Consider the following 20,219-nt stretch of genomic DNA (forward strand, 5'->3'; position numbering starts at 1 on the left):
TACTTGGACACCGCTGGAAGGATCATTTGATGTGCTCAAATACAGAATAATCAGAGGAGGACAGAGTCTGCATTCCTTAAAAAAGGGAATACTCAGCCTTGTTCTGACAGCCTGTAATTTTGGATACAATAATCTGGCACAGAGACACAGATTTTCACTGTAAGAAGAGTGCTACTGTACATTTACAAACATTCTTTAGGTCTCCAGGTTGAGCCACAGGAAATAACCAAAGGAGGACACTCTTGCAGAATTCTTTACATTTTTGAAGAACATTGATAAATGAAATTGAGGAAGTCGGCTTGAAAACGCTTTGTTTCCACAGAACTCCTTATGAGCCAATGTCTTACTGCAAAGTTCTTTACCGTAGCACAGGTATTTTCAGCAGGAAAAATTCAATACATGACAGTAGTTTTCAAATAAAGTCTTCCATCTAAAATACGAAAAAGAAACATTTGCTTTATAAATTTATATCTGCAATGAATTGAAAAAGAGGAAAAAAACCATAAGATTTAAAAACCTCAGCAGCAGTAGCCTGCAAAATCCCACCTATGGTACACTGTGTTTAAAATAATAACAAATAATAAAACCTGAACATCACCATTGCATTTTCAACAGACCATGATCAAATTAACTCTGTTGAAAACAGCATGCACTTTGCAAGTTGCAAATACTGTAACACCCTCTAAAGCTCTAATATATGCTGGAGTCCTATCAGTGCTAGGGCACAAGGAATGTAGGTGGAGCCTCTGTGCATGTTTTTACTGATATGCAAACTTAACTGAATAGTGCTGAACAGCAATTATTTCCTTCATAGTTGCAGAGCAAAAGTCTTCTTGCATGCAATCGTTAGCGCTCCCATCACTAGCGGCATAGCTCATACTTTCTGATTTAGCTATGTTGTTAAATATACCATGCAATGTAACCATTGTGCACATTTGTAGCTATTTATATAGAACCCAGTATAGGATATTTAATTGGTATCAGTGAAGTATAGCCTCCTTCCCCCATAAATGAGATTAACTGAACAATTACTATGTTAAAGATGTAAGCACGTCTCTCTCAACATTTTTTCCAGCCAAGTGAGGAGCAGATATTTAAGTGAGATATGTGTGATGAAGAGAAACAACAGGCTCACCTATCCAGTAGCCATTGATTTATAAAAATTTGGGAGACAACATTCTGCAATAACATATTTTCACCTAATTTACAAATGTAACACAATCTTTTCTTCACCAGGGACATGAACAGTTTATATGCATCTATTCTCATTGCAAAGATTTTTTTTTTTTTACTTTTTTTTTCTACTAAGCAGGAAACAGAAAAATTTCTTGGTTTTCTGAACTGTAGGACAGAAAGAATTGTTCCCTTGTACACTGCACATTATGAAGCATATTAATCTTTAACAGTTCATAATTATGAAACACTACTTGTATTTTAGAATATAATGCATTCTGGAAGTACAAACTGTATCTCAATGCTTGAAGTCTACATGAAACCCTTCTTTTGGTCCAAGTGAGATCAGCAAACATTTGTAAGATTTCAGATGTTTTTGTTCCTGCTTTGGTATTCTTTGTCTAACTTCTTTATTCCGAATCAGTCTTTAAAATTCTCATCAGATGTACAGGAAAACAATTGTGTGAGCTAAACCTATACACATGAATGCTGAAGTTTCTGAAATGCTTGGCATTCTTTGAAACATGAAGCATCATTTACACAAGATTACTGAAACTTGAGAGAAAGAAAAGTTTAACTTGAAAGCAGACAAATGTACATGACAGATATAAAATTTCAGCCCTACTGCGCACCCCTTTCTGATTTTCATTGCATAGTTTCTATCAGAACTGCTGGGGAACAAAGGAGATGGTAGAATTGTACACTCTGTCACAGTGACACTTACAGAATCATAGAATACTTAGGGTTGGAAAGGACCTTAAGATCATCCAGTTCCAAACTCCCTGCCATGGGCAGGGACACCTCACACTAAACCATCTCACCCAAGGCTCTGTCCAACACGGCCTTGAACATTGCCAGAGATGGAACATTCACAATTTCCTTGGGCAACCCACTCCAGTGCCTCACCACTCTTACAGTACAGAATTTCTTCCTTATATCTAACCTAAACTTTCCCTGTTTAAGTTTGAACTCATTACCCTTTGTCCTGTCACTACAGTCTCTAATGAAGAAGAGTCCTTCCACAGCATCCCTATAGGCCCCCTTCAGATACTGGAAGGCTGCTATGAGGTCTCCACACAGCCTTCTCTTCTCCAGGCTGAACAGCCCCAACTTTCTCAGCCTGTCTTCATACGGGAGGTGCTCCAGTCCCCTGATCATCCTCATGGCCCTCTTCTGGACTTGTTCCAACAGTTCCATGTCCTTTTTATGTTGAGGACACCAGAACTGCACACAATACTCCAAGTGAGGTCTCAGGAGAGCAGAGTAGAGGGGCAGGATCAACTCCTTCGACCTGCTGGTCACGCTCCCTTGGATGCAGCCCAGGATATGGCTGGCTTTCTCGGCTGCGAGCGCACACTGAAGCCAGCTCATGTTCATTTTCTCATCAACCAAGACCCCCCAAGTCCTTCTCCACAGGGCTGCTCTGAATCTCTTCTCTGCCCAACCTGTAGCTGTGCCTGGGATTGCTCCAACCCAGGTGTAGGACCTTGCACTTGGCATGGTTAAACTTCATAAGGCTGGCATCAGCCCACCTCACAAGCATGTCAACGTCCCTCTGGATGGCATTCCTTCCCTCCAGGGTATCAACCGAACCACACAGCTTGGTGTCATTGGCAACCTTTCTGAGGGCGCACTCAATCCCACTGTCCATGTCATTGAGAAAGATGTTAAACAAGACCAGTCCCAACACTGATCCCTGAGGGACACCACTTGTTACTGTATTCCAACTGGACATTGAGCTGTTGACCACAACTCTTTACCTAGTGTCCCTCTGTTTTTCCTTTTCTACCACTAGTTTCCTTTTGCAAGTTTCAGGTGTGCACTCCCTTTTTCTACTTTCTCCCATCCTTACATTTTCCTGCCCCTTTTCCCTACTCTTTCACCTTCCTAGCTTTTTTTGGCAGAGTAGATGATAACTTTCCCACCACTTAAAGTGCTTCTACTCAGAACCTTTCCACATTCTCTTTACTCTTACGGACTTTTTGCACTGTAGAGAGATAAAAAGAATTTGAGTAAGGCTTTAAAGACTTTATTCTTATCTGATGCATGAAGAGCAACCAGAATGCATACAGGAATTCAGAAGAGAAAAAAGGAACCTCTGACACAGAGCTTGGTAAAACCAAAGGTTTAGTAAACCATTAAAAAGAAAACCTGCATCAAGTACTGGATAGCCAGAGCTACTACTGGCTATAGTTGCATATAATTCTTCTACGCATATTGAATAAACACAATAGACATTTACAGCATTAAAGCTGTCCAGATACCTCTGTAGAAGAATTACTCTGCATTTATACCAGCACTTTGGCTGTCCTGAATGCATACTTGTTAATGAGTGCTATGCGCAATTTCCCCTCCTTAAACATTAAGATAACCTACAGTCAGTAACTTGCATTTTATTTTACTATATTAGGTCCCTTCATATAGCTTTTAAAATAAAATATTTATTAAAACATATTCTCAATTAAAAATACAGCTGTAGGAAGCAGAATCCTTGTAGCAGCCAATAAAAGATGAACAGCAGTACATTTTCAAAAGTCAGCTCTATTTTACATTGCTTAAGGATCCAATCCAACAGTGAAGTCAGTAGGAGGTTTTTCACTTTTAATGGAAGACACTATCAGATCTTGTATTCTGTGTCCACAGCCAATAAGCAATAGAAATGGGCAGCTTTACAAAGTATCTTCCTTACAAAGTAAGAGGATATTTGTTTATATAATTTAAAAATTTTTATGATGAGTATCTACTATAAGCAGAAATCTTCCTGTCTCTCAAATAACTATATGATGGACCATTAAGAGTGCAATTAAATCATCTCTATCGATAATGGACTTAAAATGCCATACAGGAACTCAGCAGCTGAATTAATATTACTGCTAGGCTTATTATAAAACAGATATATTTACATTAACATGTTTGACTAATTGCCCTAACGTATGGGAAAACGCAGCAGGCATTAGACATATCAACTTTAAAATAAATCCTAAAATTCATCATATAGATAAAGCGATTCTGCTGTGATCAAGTAATACCTAGGGGGAGTTCAAAATCTTGCATGAATTGTAAAGTATTTCCTTTATTTTCTTAAGATTAGTCACGAGTATGAGGTGCAAACTGAATATCCTTTTCTTTACAGCCTATAGTGACAACATGTAAAAAAAATAAAAATCACAGTATTTTTGGAATTCCCCACCAGCCTCTCATGAGTTTGGGACAAGATGGATAAATAATTTCATTAGGCTTCATACTTTTGCTCCAGCATGCTCCTGTGAATAGCTGAGAAGTTCATGACACTGGTGAAGAGGAATGTATACAAGGTAAATAGCACTGTACTTCAGAAATATGAAGACTTCAAACGAGGCCAGAGAAACCAAAGGCTCTGCAGAGGAATAGTAACTTTATAGCATGATGTGGTGACCATTTCAATACCTGTATCTGTCTGCTGGCCCTTTGGCTTTTCAGATTCCTATTCCCTTCTTCCTATCTGTTTTTCTCAATACTCATTGTTCAGAGATACTCCTGAAATGACTGAACTTCTCAATGTTGTCCAAGCCACCAGAACCACTTCACCTCTAGGTGTAGCCAGTGTTCCTATCTGAATACCGGTGGAGCATTACCACTCATAGTTCTTTGTGATTCAAAGGTTAAAATCACAAGCAAAACCTACAAATCATGACAGCAACCAGTGATCAAGCAAATGAAGGTGAAAATGCCACTACTCCTAAACTCCGAGTCATAAGCATGACTCTGCCTCCTGATCAGCTTTTATTTATGTATCTGGGTTGCATTACTTTCTATTGTTAAAAAAAAAATGCAGTTTATCTGCTTAAAACCAATTTAGAATAAAACAAATATGGCATATACTATTCACACATAGATATGTACATATAAACATATAGTACACAAACACACACAGGAGTGTTTCCTATAAATGTTTACAACTTTGGAGTACATTTTTAGCCTACTGCTGTGAAGTTTCCCAAATTCACATAATGTTATATAGAATTTAAATACATAAAACTTCCTTTCATTCTTAGGATGTCAAGCAAACACACAAACTGGGAAAATACTGCTAAATTTCTAAACAGAACTGTGCATGATTAGCAGATTGTCTCTGTTTTAATTGCTCTTTTGCAAATGGCAGTGTTCAGCAAGATCACACAGCTACCAACTCCAACTGAAAATGCCATTATTCCTAATTCTCATTTGTTTTTGTCTATGGACTGATATGACAGAAATTCTAGCCAGAGTGAGGGAGTATTTTTTTTTTAGATCAACCCTTTTTAATTAAGACTCATTTTGAGGATTTTGAATAAACATGCACAAACAGTTAGAAGGTCATAAATGCTATAAGAAAATAAACAAATTGAACTGACATAAAAGTCTGCAATGCTGAAACAAATTATATGGCTTAAAATGAATTCCCACAGAGATGTCAGCTGGGAAATGATTCACACTGGTGTTCTGTGGGCAGCCTGTAGTAATATCTCCATGGGTCCAACATTTTCCGAGATAAAAACATAAACCCACTCAAATATTATTGCTATTTATATGCATCCTTTAAATGATTAAAATCTACAACGAAATGTTAAGTCTGGTCTTAGGCTGCAAAATAAATCATCCATTAGATGGTAACATGCATATCTGCCTCTGAATGCAAGTGACACTGGGGTTGTTTGACATGCAAACTTATCATATTCTAGTTTCTATTTTGAGAGCTGCTTTAAAATTAAAGCTAACAACAGTGATCATCATGACTATAAGAGCATACTGCCATTTATGAAAATCTGCAGAACTACCACAAAGGTGTGGTGTCATATCTGAATTCAATCAACTGCGATCAGTTGATAACAAAATAACAAAAAACCACCACCACCACCAAAAAACCCTACAGGTGCATACTTATTTAATTGAAACTATTGGTTCTTGGCTTACAGAAATGCATTTGAAACCCATCTCTATGGCTTGTGACTGAGCTGAGAGGCTGTAGACTAGTCCTCATGATCACTGAAGACACTGGAGACTTTGTACTGAAATTAAGTATATATACACCACTGCCACAGCCTATAGCTGTGAAAAACTTCTGACTTCAATTCTATCAAGCTGAGGCTATGATGAAGTATTCTGACTCTCTGTACAAGAAAAGATAGCATGGCAAGTAAATGAAATAACTTGAAAGCTAGTGTAGCACATATTTTGTAAATTAAGAATCACTAAAGCTCTCTTCTTCAACATTTTAAGAATGAAAAATATTACGATTCATCCTCAGTCCAACAGGTTAAAAGAAATAAAATATTTGCGACACTAAATGGGGCTACTTTTATCTTAATACAAGAAAAGCTGCACACTTGTGTTAAAGTACATAATAAATTGTGTTTCCTATTAGGAAGTAGCTTTATTGAAAATGGCAGCTATTTTTTTAGAAGTTATTTCCAGGCACCTGTAATCTAATGAGGCTTGTCCCTTTCAAAGAACAGTTGTACGTGCATGCCCGAATGCACACAACCTCTTCAGCCCAGAGCTGATAAAAGCATCTGCAAGCCATAGCTCAAGCACATCTAAATTATATAACTGGTTGGTTTATTTGTTTTAATAAGATGAGGCAAATGTGAATCACAGTGTACTTCCAACCTTTCATTCAACCTGATGTTTTAATCATTTGGAGGAAGAGACAGAAAAACAAAAGAGATGGCAAACAAATGGTAATGATTCATGTGATATTTGGTAAGACAGCAACGGGAAGTCAAAATAAAAGCAAAAGTATTGTGACAGATGGAAGGGATCTTAGTCAAATAGCAACCCTTCTTCAAAACACTTAAAGGAAGCAGCTAATTAAGGATAAAATATATTTTTGTATACTCTTTAGCTATTTCATTAAAAATCGAGACAAAAAATGTTTTACTTTCCAGTGAAGGAGAAAGATTAAAAAAAAGGGAGTCTAACTTCTTAATCATTGGAAAATCATTTAATATGAAGCTAAATCTTTTCAGAGTTTGCAGTGTGAGACCGAAAACATATAGCCCAGCTTTTGAAAAAGGAAGTCATGAAATCAACAGGCTACAACTTTACGTAATTTTCCTGATAAAATGCAAACCAGTATGATGTGAGGGGAAAGCAACTCCTTTGAGCTTTCAAGGTTAATCAGAACACTGAAGCTTTACAAACTGACACTGAAAAGGAGGGACAGAAGTATCTCTAGTGCCCTGACATTGCTACTGATTTTAAAAGTATATCATCTGCATGGAGAACTCATAGCAGCCTTCCAGTATCTGAAGGAGGCCTATAAGGATGTTGGGGAGGGACTCTTCATTAGGGACTGTAGTGACAGGACAAGGGGTAATGGGCTCAAACTTAAGGAAAAATTTTGGGAAGTTTAGGTTAGATGTAAGGAAGAAGTTCTTTACTGTGAGGGTGGGAAGGCACTGGAATGGGTTGCCCAAGGAAGTTGTGAATATTCCATCTCTGGCAATGTTCAAGGCTGGGTTGGACAGAGCCTTGGGTGAGATGGTTTAGTGTGAGGTGCCCCTGCCCATGGCAGGGAGGTTGGAACTAGATGACCTTATGGTCCTTTCCAACCCTAACGATTCTATGATTCTATGTGTTGGGTACACAGATGGATCCACTGCCCTCTTCCCAAGTACAATTAGAGTGCAGTACAGGAGAATGTGGGAAAGCAGATTTGAAAAAGTGCTTAGCTAGTTTTTATGCAAAGATGGGTGATTTCACACTGCATGTTCAATAAATTCATGCAAATATGAAGTATGTAAACATATTTGGCCAAACACTATCCTAGTTTGCCCTTTGTATAACGCCAATAAATTAGTTTCAAATCTGCATATTGTTATTAATCATACACCTTTCATTTCTCTACTTAACATTCATGAACAAATATATTTGTGTTAATGCTCACTTCAAATATTCAGGAGACTGAAATGTTCATGTCTTTCTTTTTAATAATATAATTATACTTATGAGATTTTAATTCTACCTCTGATTTTTCACACATGAAACTTAAACACAGTTATGTAAAAATGAGTGTCTAAACACATTTATCTGCAGATACTTTAACTATTGAACTGTCAGGATATTTCAGTAATTTTATCATGTGTTTTAATCATGAATATATGTTTTCACTATAACATTGAATAGCTCGAGACCAAGCTAAAGGTCAGTGACCTGGTCGTTAGTAAACTAAGAAAGCAACAGACTACCTGAATATGTCACCTTCTATTATTTGAAGATCATATATTACACAGAGAGCTTGCCATTTTGAGCACTGAAAAGACTGACCTTGAGAGGTGAGGAATTCTTTGAAAGAAAAAGATTTGGGAAAAAAAAAAAATTCTTACTGTCTTTTACAGTTGCCTTATGAACTTAGCAACCCTTTTCCTATTTATATAAACAGAACAAAAGCATAATCCAGAAAAGACAACAGAACTGATTACTTACAAGAACTGAACCTAAGCCACTGTATTGTGTCACTTCTGCTGGTAAAAAAAAAAAAAAAAAATTACACTAAAAAAAAAAGAAAAACAAAAAAAACCCCACAACAAAAAACCCAAAAGACAAACCAAGAGATAAAAACCTAAACAAAACAGCTTCAATTAAAGAATCATGTGCAAAAGTTATTAAAGGACAAAGTCACAGCTAAATACAATCAGATTGCGAGCTTCCACACCTCATTGTGTTCTGCTCTTGTTTGTAACACAGTGTGGAAAATTTTTGTGCTGAACAATCTATCCTGCATGAAACAGTTCCAAATTCTGCAAAAAGATCTGCTCTATCTGCTGTCATATTTTCAGAAACATAAACAACGCTATTTTTACTATCTTTTTAACAAGCCAATCAACAAGCAACCTTGGATCTGATAGCATAAAATGAGCATGAGGTGAGTACTGGAATGTGGTTTCTGCCTCATACCTTCTTTTTTTCCTTGTGAAGTCTTCATGGAAACAGAATTTGTTATTCAGTTTGACAGTCTGATTGTTCTTTCCACTGTTCTCAATTTTTGCTGCCCTTTTTAGAGCTTTTCTCAAATAATCAGTTTTCTACACATATCACCAAGGTAATTTTATATACAAAACACCAAATCTTCACACAGGCTTAAAAAAATAATTATTTTTCTCTCTGGAGAGCAAAAAATGGTCTTGCAATCTGAATTAAATCAGTGTTTGTTGGAACTTTCCACAGTTTCAGAGTTGAGATCAAATTACAGAAAATACCTATTCAAAAGCACATGCAAGTTAGCAGTTCTTAAAACTTCCTCCATACATGGACAGAAAAAGCACAGACAAATCCTTTCTATCACTGAACTAGAAGCTAATTTTATTAGCATGATACATGTGTTTACCTTTACAGATCACATAATCAAGTGTGAATTAATAAAGATATATTATGAAAGTCTGGGGAAAGTAACATGGGTCATGATTTTTCAACTAGGAATAGTTGTAGCCATGGTTAGTATTAGCAATCTGTTGTTTCCATCACTGGACAGTGTGATGTTCATTTCCTTCAGCATGTACAAATCATTTGTGAAGACAAGCTCCTCTAAAGTATTATCTTTTCTAGAGCTTTAGCCCAGACTACTTTTCAAAACACAAACTCCTTTGCAGAGCACCTCTTTGGATTCACAGAATCACAAACCTACCTCACTCTTCTCTACAAGCTACTTCTTTTTTACACAAATAATTTTTATTTGATGTAATACCCTGAAAACTAAAAGGCAGACCAGTGTTTTGCTGTTTTCAGATTAGACTTAAATCCCACAATTAATACAAGAGTATGACCTGGCTTTTCCTTTATCCTGATTACTGTTATGTCTTTTCAAATTCTGAAAAGCTTACTGGAAAATAGAGGCCATTTAAAGAAAGCATTTAGCTTTACTACCTACATTAACCTGTAAACATCAATTCTGGAATGTGTGGAATCCTATTCTAATATCAATATCACACTTTTCTTTAATACCCAACTACCCCAGAGCTCATTTGTGTGCTAAAACAGAGTAACAGTCCAATGCAAAACATGAAGAAACAGTCAAATTCAAGAACAGGAAGGAATGAGGCTGTAAAATAGATGGACTGCACAGTAGCAAGCTTATGGAAAATCTATTAAGGATGCATGGGGTGTCAAAACACATGCAATATAAGCTTGCTGCTTTTAGCTATTTTGCATAAAAGCAAGCTTAGGGAAGACAATGGCACCAAGCAGTCAGCCCTAGAACAAGAGTCAAGGTGACAGAAACCAAACCAGAAGTCATGCCCTAAGAAACAAGAAATGAACTAAGTTACACATAATCCTTACTACCATACAGAAATACGAATAGATCCTAAATGAAGTTCCTGGAGCTTAGCATGAGGGGCACAACTGCAAAACTGAAGAAAATGAGCTCATGTTAAATTACAGAAAGACTTCAAGCCCAAAGACGTATGTGTGGTTTAAACTAATAGTTAGCTATGAAGCAGTACTTAGGCAATGCTTTTGTTCCTATAAGAAATAAGGAATTAACAGTACTAGCATTTAAAATTACAAGAGAACTCTTTCAGTGACAAGTGCTGATGCTGGCCCAGGTAGGTTGTTTTGCAATTCGGAATTCAAACTAGCTTCCCTAACTGACTGTAAACTTCCATCTTGAGCGTATCTTCATAGATGCATCTAAGTACTGCAGTGACAAACAAACCTTTCCCACTGCCTCTCAGTGGTAACATAATTTCAGATAGGTACTTTAGAATTATTATTCTATCCTCCCAGGAAAAACTCAATTAGCTTTAGGGCCAGGTGGTTTGAATTTGGCACAACTCTGTGTCTTTGCCAATAGAGATTCCTCAGAAAAAAAGCATGTCATGACAGACTGTGTCCTCGATACACCCCACTACAGAAATCCCAGACCATATGGAAGCAGCATGCCTTCCCAAGGAAAACTTAGCACCACGGTCCACCACCAAAAAGTAAGCAAGAGAAAAGAGAATGGCTAAATTAAACTACACAGCAGTCTTAAACTGTGACTCTGGGACCAAGCTCCTGCCTTGGAGTCAGAAACAATGACCTGTGCAAAATATCTGATGTGCAAAATTTTCTCACTGGGAAGTGTGATTTTGTCAAGACAGAGGAAATGAAAAATGTTACTTCATGGTTGCTGTCTCTCTTTTATTTATTTATTTATTTATTTATTTATTTATTTTCTCTTGCTGTCCACTTACACCATGTATTTTCATCAGAAACATATTAATGGCAGTTGTACAGGTCACTTGCAGGACCTCCCCTGGCAATGTTTAGGATGTGGTTTATCCATGCTCACAGTGAATTTAAACCAGGAAATTTTAGAACAGGATACTACTATAATGCATGGAACTGAGTACAAAACATGAAAATAAAATCAATTGGTATACTTCTCATAGAAAAGCAATGATTATCCCTTGTATATACATTAAATAGTAAAAAAGAGGCACAAACCAGTTCTATTGCAGGAACTCAATTTTGGTGTAGCCTTCCAAGGTGACAGGGGTATTAAAATGGTCTTTAGGATAGTATTTGCGATATGGTATTCTGCAAATGTGGATTTTAAAGCCCATGTAGTCCTATCCCTAATGCTATGCTATTACAGTAGAAAGAGAAGCAAGAACTGAGTATATACGGCATCTATTTACTGAATATCTGCTCTGGTAAAACCGACTTGGCTATGAAGTTAATTTTTGCTGGAAAAATCTGAGAGTCACAGGTTTTGCAAGAATATGAAAAAAAATACAGGGAAACCTTCATTTTAATTCCTAAAATTAAGACTTTTTTTGTGCACTGAATGTTTAAGATCAGACTCTGAAACTATTGCCCATTTGGACCAGGAACAAAACTGATTTCTGTACATTATAATAGTGTTTTAGCATTTTGATATTTTAGCATTGGGAATCAGATTGCTTAGGATGGCAGAGTTACTGCAGTGATAGTAACTGTGATTGTCATAACAAATTTGATGATTAAGGTGGAACTGATGCCCCAGTCAGCTATAGATAGCACTTTTATGATGCTTCCAGTATTTCCAGTGAAGCCAAGGAGTTTGATGCAACAATATTTTTATGTTCAATTCATCAATGTACAAAGACACTGTTCTCTTTTCAATGGCTAAGAGGGTGTATTGTTGAGTCAGACTGTAAAGCTAAAAATGAGATCAAATTATTGCTGCTTTTTATTTTATGTTTGTATTCAATATAGCTTGATTACTTGAAAGGACTTGTAGCCAGCATATTACAGCATGAAACAATATCATGAAAAATACATGCTTTTTAATGCAAGGGATGCACCGACAGTTTGTCACAGGCAAAATCTGCAGAATCAACAGAGACTAGATAAACAAGTCAAAACTTGAATCGTATAATATAGCATTGTACATTTTTAACAATCTGTATTCTATATGCACATAAACCAGTACTGCAAATTTTTTGGTCCTGACTTCCTAACACTTTGTTTCCGAGGCCAGCTGTAGCACTTTGTGATCTATGCTTTCTAACATCCATGACAAAACACACTATTATGCTATTTGTTGCTTTTCCTATGCTGCAATACAGCTTAGAGGCTGCACCACTTTTAAAAAATAGAGCTGAGAAAAAAAATACATAAAAAATATTCCTTTTATCATTACTGATACACATGTGTTTATCAACTACGAAAAACAAAATGACATCACGTTATCATTGTATATACTGCTGTCTCCCAGGATGTCCTTCAGGGGTTATGGAACCTTACAATGACCAACATACTTCCTGTGACTGCTTGAAAAGCTGAAGATTTCTTTTTAAAGCTACCAGTCTGTTCTATAGAATATATTTTCCTCTTTACAAGCCAGCTGGCAGTTCACTGGAAGAATACTTATTATAGATACATGATGACAGCAAATTTTAGCTATAGATGGAACACCATGCTGGCTAAGTATTCCTTCCAAATGTGTTAATTTTAGTTCTACTTCCTTTATACTTACTTTTCTTAGTTGATTTATTTCTTTTCTTTTTTTTTTTTTCTTCAAATGAACTTGAGATACTGACATAGAGAGGTCAAGGTCTAAATCAAATCCTTGGGAAAACTGAATGCTTCAATTATATAAAGCCCAAATTGTTTTATGCTATTTTTCTTAATGATGTCAATATAAAAATACCCATTGCTACAAAATGCTATTTTTATAATTAAAATAGACTTGGCATAGTAATTGGCACTTACATGAATATTACAGATATATTAAGAATTTATCTTAAAATACTATAAACATTTCTGACTTCTGAAGGACACAAAAATGTTTTGCTTCTTTTTTTTTTCTGTTTCTTTGTTTTTGTTTTTGGTTGTTTTTTGTTTTTCTTTTTTTGTTTGTTTTTATTTTGTTGTTCTGGTTTTTTTTTTTGGTGGGGCTGGTTTTTGGTGTTTTGGTGTTTTGTTTTTTTCTTATCACACAGGCAAAGAGACAACAAAACCTAAAAGCTTTGGCTGCTTTAAAATTAAACCATACGACTCTCAGGTACTTTAAATTAATATAGCTTTACTGATGGCAAGGGTATCTTTTTTTTCTTTTTATTTTTTAAGTGATATAAAAGTAATGCAGCAACTGAGCTGGGGTGTGGAAGTGGTGGTTACCTTCCTAGCTTTTAAGACTGCTCACCGCCTGATACAAACTCACCATACAGTTTTATTTACATTTTAAAATTAACTGCTTGTTTGCCTCTTGAATATATTGACTGTTGAACTGCCAGTCTTTTTAACAGAACTTCTTACTCTACAGCTCCTTTAGGGTTATAAAAGAGAAACTGTCACCTATTGCACCAAAATGCTGCCTGTCAGTAATATACCACTTTTGATCTAACACAGAGTAATTCAGTTAAGTCATTCTGTTAAACTTTTCTCTCCTGAAAATCCAAGCAAGCTGCCTTTATACAAAATTATGACTATCAACTATTTCCTTACTGAATCCCATAAAATATTTTAAAATCTATTTTCCTGTACTAAGTTTGAATTAATTAGTTAGTAAGTTGTGAATTGCTGTATCTTGCATCACCTCTCTTTGTTGTTTTTTAGTGCCTGGGATTCTGATCAGTCACCAAAGAAAATATAAAAGCAGAAGTTAACAACATAACTGAACTTCTGTTGTGCCTTTCATCCAGGATCCAGAATACTTTACAAAGATTAATTAAGTTTCACAATACCCCTGTGAGATACGAAAGCATCAGTGCTGCCATCAAGAAATCAGTAGATAAAGACTATGCTGCATAAAGACTCAATTCTGGCTTAAGGCATTGGTTAAAAATGCACTGAAACATAAAAAATGTGCTATTCTTTCACCATATAATTCAAAAACAAAATATCAAAACTAAAGCATGTAAGGCACCCAAACAAATACTACTATTTTAATTGTGAAATTGATATTATCCACTCGATTTTTTGTTTGCTGCAAAATGTGAAATGAGCAAAGACAGTGAGTCCTTATCATATACTTGTGACTGTGTCACACGCTACATTTATCCTTTGCAGTTACACCATCCTGGAGTATAACCCCTTCTGTAAAATGGATTTAGTTATTTATTGAAAAAAAAAAATCCATACCAAACCGAACCAACCAATCAAATCCCCACCCTTCCCCAAAGCTCCCACAAGAAATGATTTTCTCACTTCCAGAAACTGAATTCATCTTTTCTGGAATGTGACTGAGTTTACTAAATTTGTTTGTAGAGTTCAACACCAGGGTACTCCAGTTACACCTATGTCCATAGACAAAGGAGAAATACAGACACCTACTTTATGAAGTGGTGAATCGTACTCTAGACACTTCACCCCCTCCGCAGAGGGTCAAGGGTTACAAGCACAGATATAAGTGTCTACATTGTAGACTTCTAAGTTTCATCACATTAATTCCAAGCCATGTCTTACTTGCAAGCAAAACTACATTTAAATGGAGAAATACTTATTAGTTGTCCATTACAAATTAGTAATGATATGGTAATATAGTTAACACGCTATAATACAACTATATTAGGAACATAACACCACTTTCCATTTTAGAGTTCTGTGATACTTCATCTACATCTTTTTTCACCTCTCAATGTCCACTTTTGTTCTTATTTCAGAGTTTTCTGAATTCTTTAGATTCTTGTTTTATTCCCTGTGCCTCCCATGGTAGCATCTAATTGCAATAAAAGGTGCAAAGCTTCAAGATTAATGCAAAATTTAAGTTACCCTTTCTACATTTGAGGGTCATGTTTTATGCAAATTTCAAAACTGTAAAGTATGGAAACATTACAGAACTACACCAAGCAAAAAGGGAATTGTCAGGCATGGATATTTTTCCAGAAATGATGCACAAATACTCATTTCCAACATCAGTAGTTATGAGACTGAAATGCAGTTGCTTGCAGAGCGTTTACTATCACAAGTGATGTTGGAATTCTGAGGCAAGCAAAAAGGAAAATACACAACAGATGAGATTCACCACATTAGCTTCAGCCACCTGCACTGTAGATAGCTGTGTTTGAGCTGGTTTTGTAATCAATGAAGAAACTTGGAAGTTATAATTCATTTTCTTCAAAGGAAGAGATGTGTCTATTACTCTTCATTGACTTTAATAGGAGTCCAGCCTAAATAGCTCAGATAAAGACATCTACTCCATGAAATTGTGAAGTGAAACATATCCCTCCCACTGATATTGTTTGGGTATTTTATAGATAATTACATTGCCTCAGCAGCTATTCCACACCTTCATAATACATAACGATATCCATTCGACCATTATGGTACCCACAATTTCCCCTATATCTTATCAGTTGAAAAAATGTTAGGATAATGTAGTAAAGAATATATGACTCTTTATACAGTCTCTATAGCTTACACATCCTGTTTCCTAAATTATTTTATACAATGAGTGCTGTATCTTAACGCACTCTTAAGCAGCTCCTACTTTTCTATCTCCACAGGGCTGGCTTTCTAAGGTGTTGCAAGTATAAAGCATATTCAAACACATTAATGTGTTTATAAACTCCTTGTGCAAGGATTTAAGCATAGGCATTTCATAATAAAATGAGTGCAGATCCTATCATGCTGTTTCATTGCACAAATATAATTCTTTGCATTCAAAATCCCCAATCATTTCCCTATTTCAAGTTATTATTCCAATAATATTGTACTTATCCTTGAAAAACATGGAACTCCATTCCACAAATCTTACTATGAACAGCGTTAACATTCTGTATAGAAGCTATTTTATTTTTACCACACTTCGCTATTATTTCTCCACAGACACTATTTCCAACAGTATTAAGTAGCTGATGCATTACCTTGGCATTCTAGGTAGTCCCCTTTTAAAGTAGCAGCCTTCACCTTTATCCCCAAAAAACTGGTCATCATCCTCTTACTATTCTTTTTACAGAAATTGCCTCTATGAAGTACTTCATTTCCTTTCATCTCCTTACACTTCTACATTCAAATTTTGCACAAAACCTTAATACCATTTTTTTAAATTCTCTTTCTGGATGTCTAACTGTTTTGGATACTCTCTCAAAGTTGCTGATCACTGCAACCTGTCGTTTAACTTTAGGTCCTCTGCCACTACTGTCCTTTATAACTGTTACTGTCATCAGTCTTACTCCAGGTTCAATCACCAAATGTCAGGCAGTAACTCACAAATTGTTTTTTCCACAACTGTTAGTCTAAAAGATTATAAACTAACCCCTTGTCATGTACAAAATCATGCAGTATTTTAAATTTTAACCTATGATGGTAGTCTCTTTTACTGTACACTATATCTGCTCCAGAAAAGCTGTTATGTATCACAGGTTGACGACAATAAAAGATACCAAAATGTTTAACTTGTCAAATCTATTTGTAAATTAAAATAAAAAAAATTAAAAAATCATCAATTATCATGAAATTCAAGTACTTTACAACCCCTTGGAAACTTCTAGGGGAGGAAATAAGGTTTCTCAAATTTAAAATGTTGCTGTAGTCAAAATGACACAGAATGTGCAATAATGTGTTTGTTTTTCAGATACCTTAGGTCTGAAGAGATTTTTTTGCATACTACAATTATAAAAACATTTAAAACATACAAACTTGTGCAATTTTTATTTTAATGAAGATGAGAAGTTCATTAATGAAGATAAATATTTCATTAGATGTTAAATAAAACAAAGAGATTTTCTGGCTTCTCTCAGCACAAAATTCCTTTGAAAGATTAATTAAAACATGCAAATTATGCAAATTAGACCCATGCAAATATTTTATGAAGACAATTAAGGGAACCATTAATTACTGCTTTTTTTTGCTTCAGTGAGATTCATTCATTTAATTTTAATTTCACTTTAACTGTTTTGATGTATAATCTTGCAGCTAAGAACTTTATCTTTCCTAGTGGGTCACTTAAACTTATAAATTTCATCAAGTGAGCAGCGACAGAAATCTGTAAAGATATTCTCTGGGCTGTGTTTAGTATCAAGAGAAATTTTTGACACAATGCACTCCCAGAAACTGCAAAACTGGAAGGGAATGTGAGCTCATTCTTGGACGAGGTTCAACTGCTGGAAAAGCAATTAATTTGCTTTGGCTGTGCTAATATAGGGGAATTAGAAAGTGTGACACAAGACAAATAGAAATAATTAGTTCTCCAAAATGATGTTCTCATTAATATGGTTTGAACAGTAGAAATAAAAAACATTATTGTGGCATGTCTGCATTCTGTCCCTAGCCACAGGAGGTAGAAAAATGCAAGATACAGCATTTTTTTACCTTTGTAGTTTGTGTGGTGATGGCATTCATTTTTATTTTTTATTGTAGGTTTTAAGGAAAGGAAATTGTGGACCTTATGTTGTTATTTAAAAACTACTGCACTTGCATAAAGCATAAGGGACCCCTAGGTTTCTAAACTGTTTGCTTGCTGTGAAAATATGAAGCTATAAATATAACTGACTAGGCTTTTCACAACAATACACTCAAGTTCCTAAACTGAACTTTGATTTTAATAATGTTCATTTAAATCCTATTTTATTATATGCAATACTCAAGGTGTAATATGTTTACTCTGTAGTTTAAGCTACTATAGTAAAGGATTACTTTATGGTATCCCTTCCGAGTCTGAAAACATAAAAGAAGCTTTCTTTTTCCACAATGTGAATATACATCCTTAAATTTGACAAAGTATAGAGGTACATTTTAGTTGCTCTCATTCTTGACACTTGTACCAGTATAAACCAGGTTTCCTACAAGCAGAGAAAATCACTAGCTGATATTCACAAAAACAGGCTGTTACAAGACTGTTAAGAATATTTGCTCACCTATAGTCTAAATTTCTTTGCAGAATTAAAGGTAATGTAACATTATAAGCCCCCTCAAAGTATTAAACTTCCCTTCCCTCCCCCTTAGGCGGTATGACTTCAACAGTTTACTAAGTTTCAACTGAAGGTACCTCCCTTTGAAAGTTTTGCTGTGTACATACTTTTTATCTGCAATACGATATTTAGAGTGTAATGGTTCAGTTTATTTATTCTTTTAGTTAGGTGTCAAATTTACAGCATCTGACAGAAACTGAGATTTTCTCTAAATGCAACAAGGGAAGCAAAAATGTGGCCATGCCTAACTTTATGTTTTTTGATAGATGATTACTACCATTGAGAAAATTCTCAATTTTCTTAATTTTACCACCACAATTACCACACACGTTTAGCAAAAATATACAAGAAAATTTCTAGAACTCACATTGTAATAATTCTGTATGTACAGAATCCTGTCTTTAGGGATACTGTTGATAAAAGAAAATGTGTTAAAGAAATGTGTTGTTAAAGAAATAACTTTAACTTCAGAAGTTGCAAGTTAAAACCTATGAAACTTTCCTATTCTTTGAACAGCCTTTTTTTTTCTTTAACGACATGGATATAATACTTGCATGTTCCTAATTTGGTAAGAATGCATCAGTTAAGCACATGGATGAATGACCACAACACTTGCAAAATGCTGGGAAGTACCTTCGTCCTTCATCATCAATTCTGTTGCTAGTCAACTTTTTTTTGCAAACTTTTATTGTATCTCTTCTTAATGATTTCTTTCTAGCCAAATCTTAGAACCAGCACCTCAGCCCCTACCTCCTAGACTTTTCTAGGCTAGCCTTTGATAAAAGGGTTTTGGTATTCAAATATTGTTTTGCTTTTGTTAGGATCTTCTGATTTTCCATCCACATGGCTGATTTCTTTCCCAGTTTGACTTTTGGCTTCTTCCTCAACTTTCTGTTTCAGTTTCTCAGGGCTGTGATCTTCCTCCCATTGTGTCCCTCTCCCAGCCTTCTACCTGAGTTATCTAATCCACAATAAGAAATTCCACCATCATATCCTCACTGACAATTGACAAAGCCCTTTGTACCTCATGACTATTCCCTTCTGTCTGACCTAAAACCTCAGCCTGTTTTTCTGATTCTCTGTGTGATCTCAGGCTGGGGAACAGAGCTCTTAATCATTCACCCCTTCTGATTCCTCCTCCTCTTCCTTACCACAACTACTCCTCTTAGTCACTGTGAACTACTCTTTCATCTTGCCTGTCAGTGAAGTTCAAAATGAAGGTATCCTGTTTGTTACTTTTGACTCTTCAATACAACACTGTCTAAATCTCTTCTCAGAAAAAAAAAACCTTTCCCTCATTTTCCTATCACTCCATCTGGATGCAAATTCACATACCGTTTCTTCTCATGTGTTTCCTTCTAAAGCCTACTTCTGTGTAAGCTGTATAAACAAATTCATATGGCAAAAATATTTTTCTAGACTAGTTCTTTGAATTGTCACTCCGTCACTGGCTGTTCCCTTTTAACAAATGGAAACAGAGAACTTGAAAGGTTTCGCCTTATTCATCACCTTCTGCGTTACTCCTTATCAAAATGCTTCAAATTGGCATGATGCTTCCAAATAACTACCTTCACAGTTTTTTCCCCTGTTGCTCTCCACAGTTAAGAAAACCCTCTTTTAATGTTCACAAGACTAACTCAGTCCTTCAGGCTCAAAATCTGGATTTGCAGGTGAGTCTGACAGCAAGACCTGAGATCAAAAAAGGTA

General features: G+C 35.6%; 1 protein-coding gene across 6 annotated transcripts in view; it reads right to left on the reverse strand.

The window, feature by feature from the left end:
* DACH1 (dachshund family transcription factor 1) overlaps positions 1-20,219 on the reverse strand; it is a 373,537-nt gene that overhangs the window by 2,322 nt on the left and 350,996 nt on the right. For all 6 annotated transcript variants that reach the window (XM_062636880.1, XM_062636883.1, XM_062636881.1 and 3 more), the window contains one exon: positions 1-430. This exon is cut by the window's left edge and continues 2,322 nt beyond it. In XM_062636880.1, coding sequence (XP_062492864.1) covers positions 393-430 — 38 coding nt within the window. In that variant the 3' untranslated portion in view covers positions 1-392. The remainder of the gene's footprint in view (positions 431-20,219) is intronic.

Source organism: Pezoporus occidentalis, unplaced genomic scaffold, assembly GCF_034315485.1.
Source record: "Pezoporus occidentalis ecotype Australia unplaced genomic scaffold, CSIRO_AGI_Poc_V1 ctg5, whole genome shotgun sequence".
In the NCBI taxonomy this organism is placed as follows: Eukaryota; Metazoa; Chordata; class Aves; order Psittaciformes; family Psittacidae; genus Pezoporus; species Pezoporus occidentalis.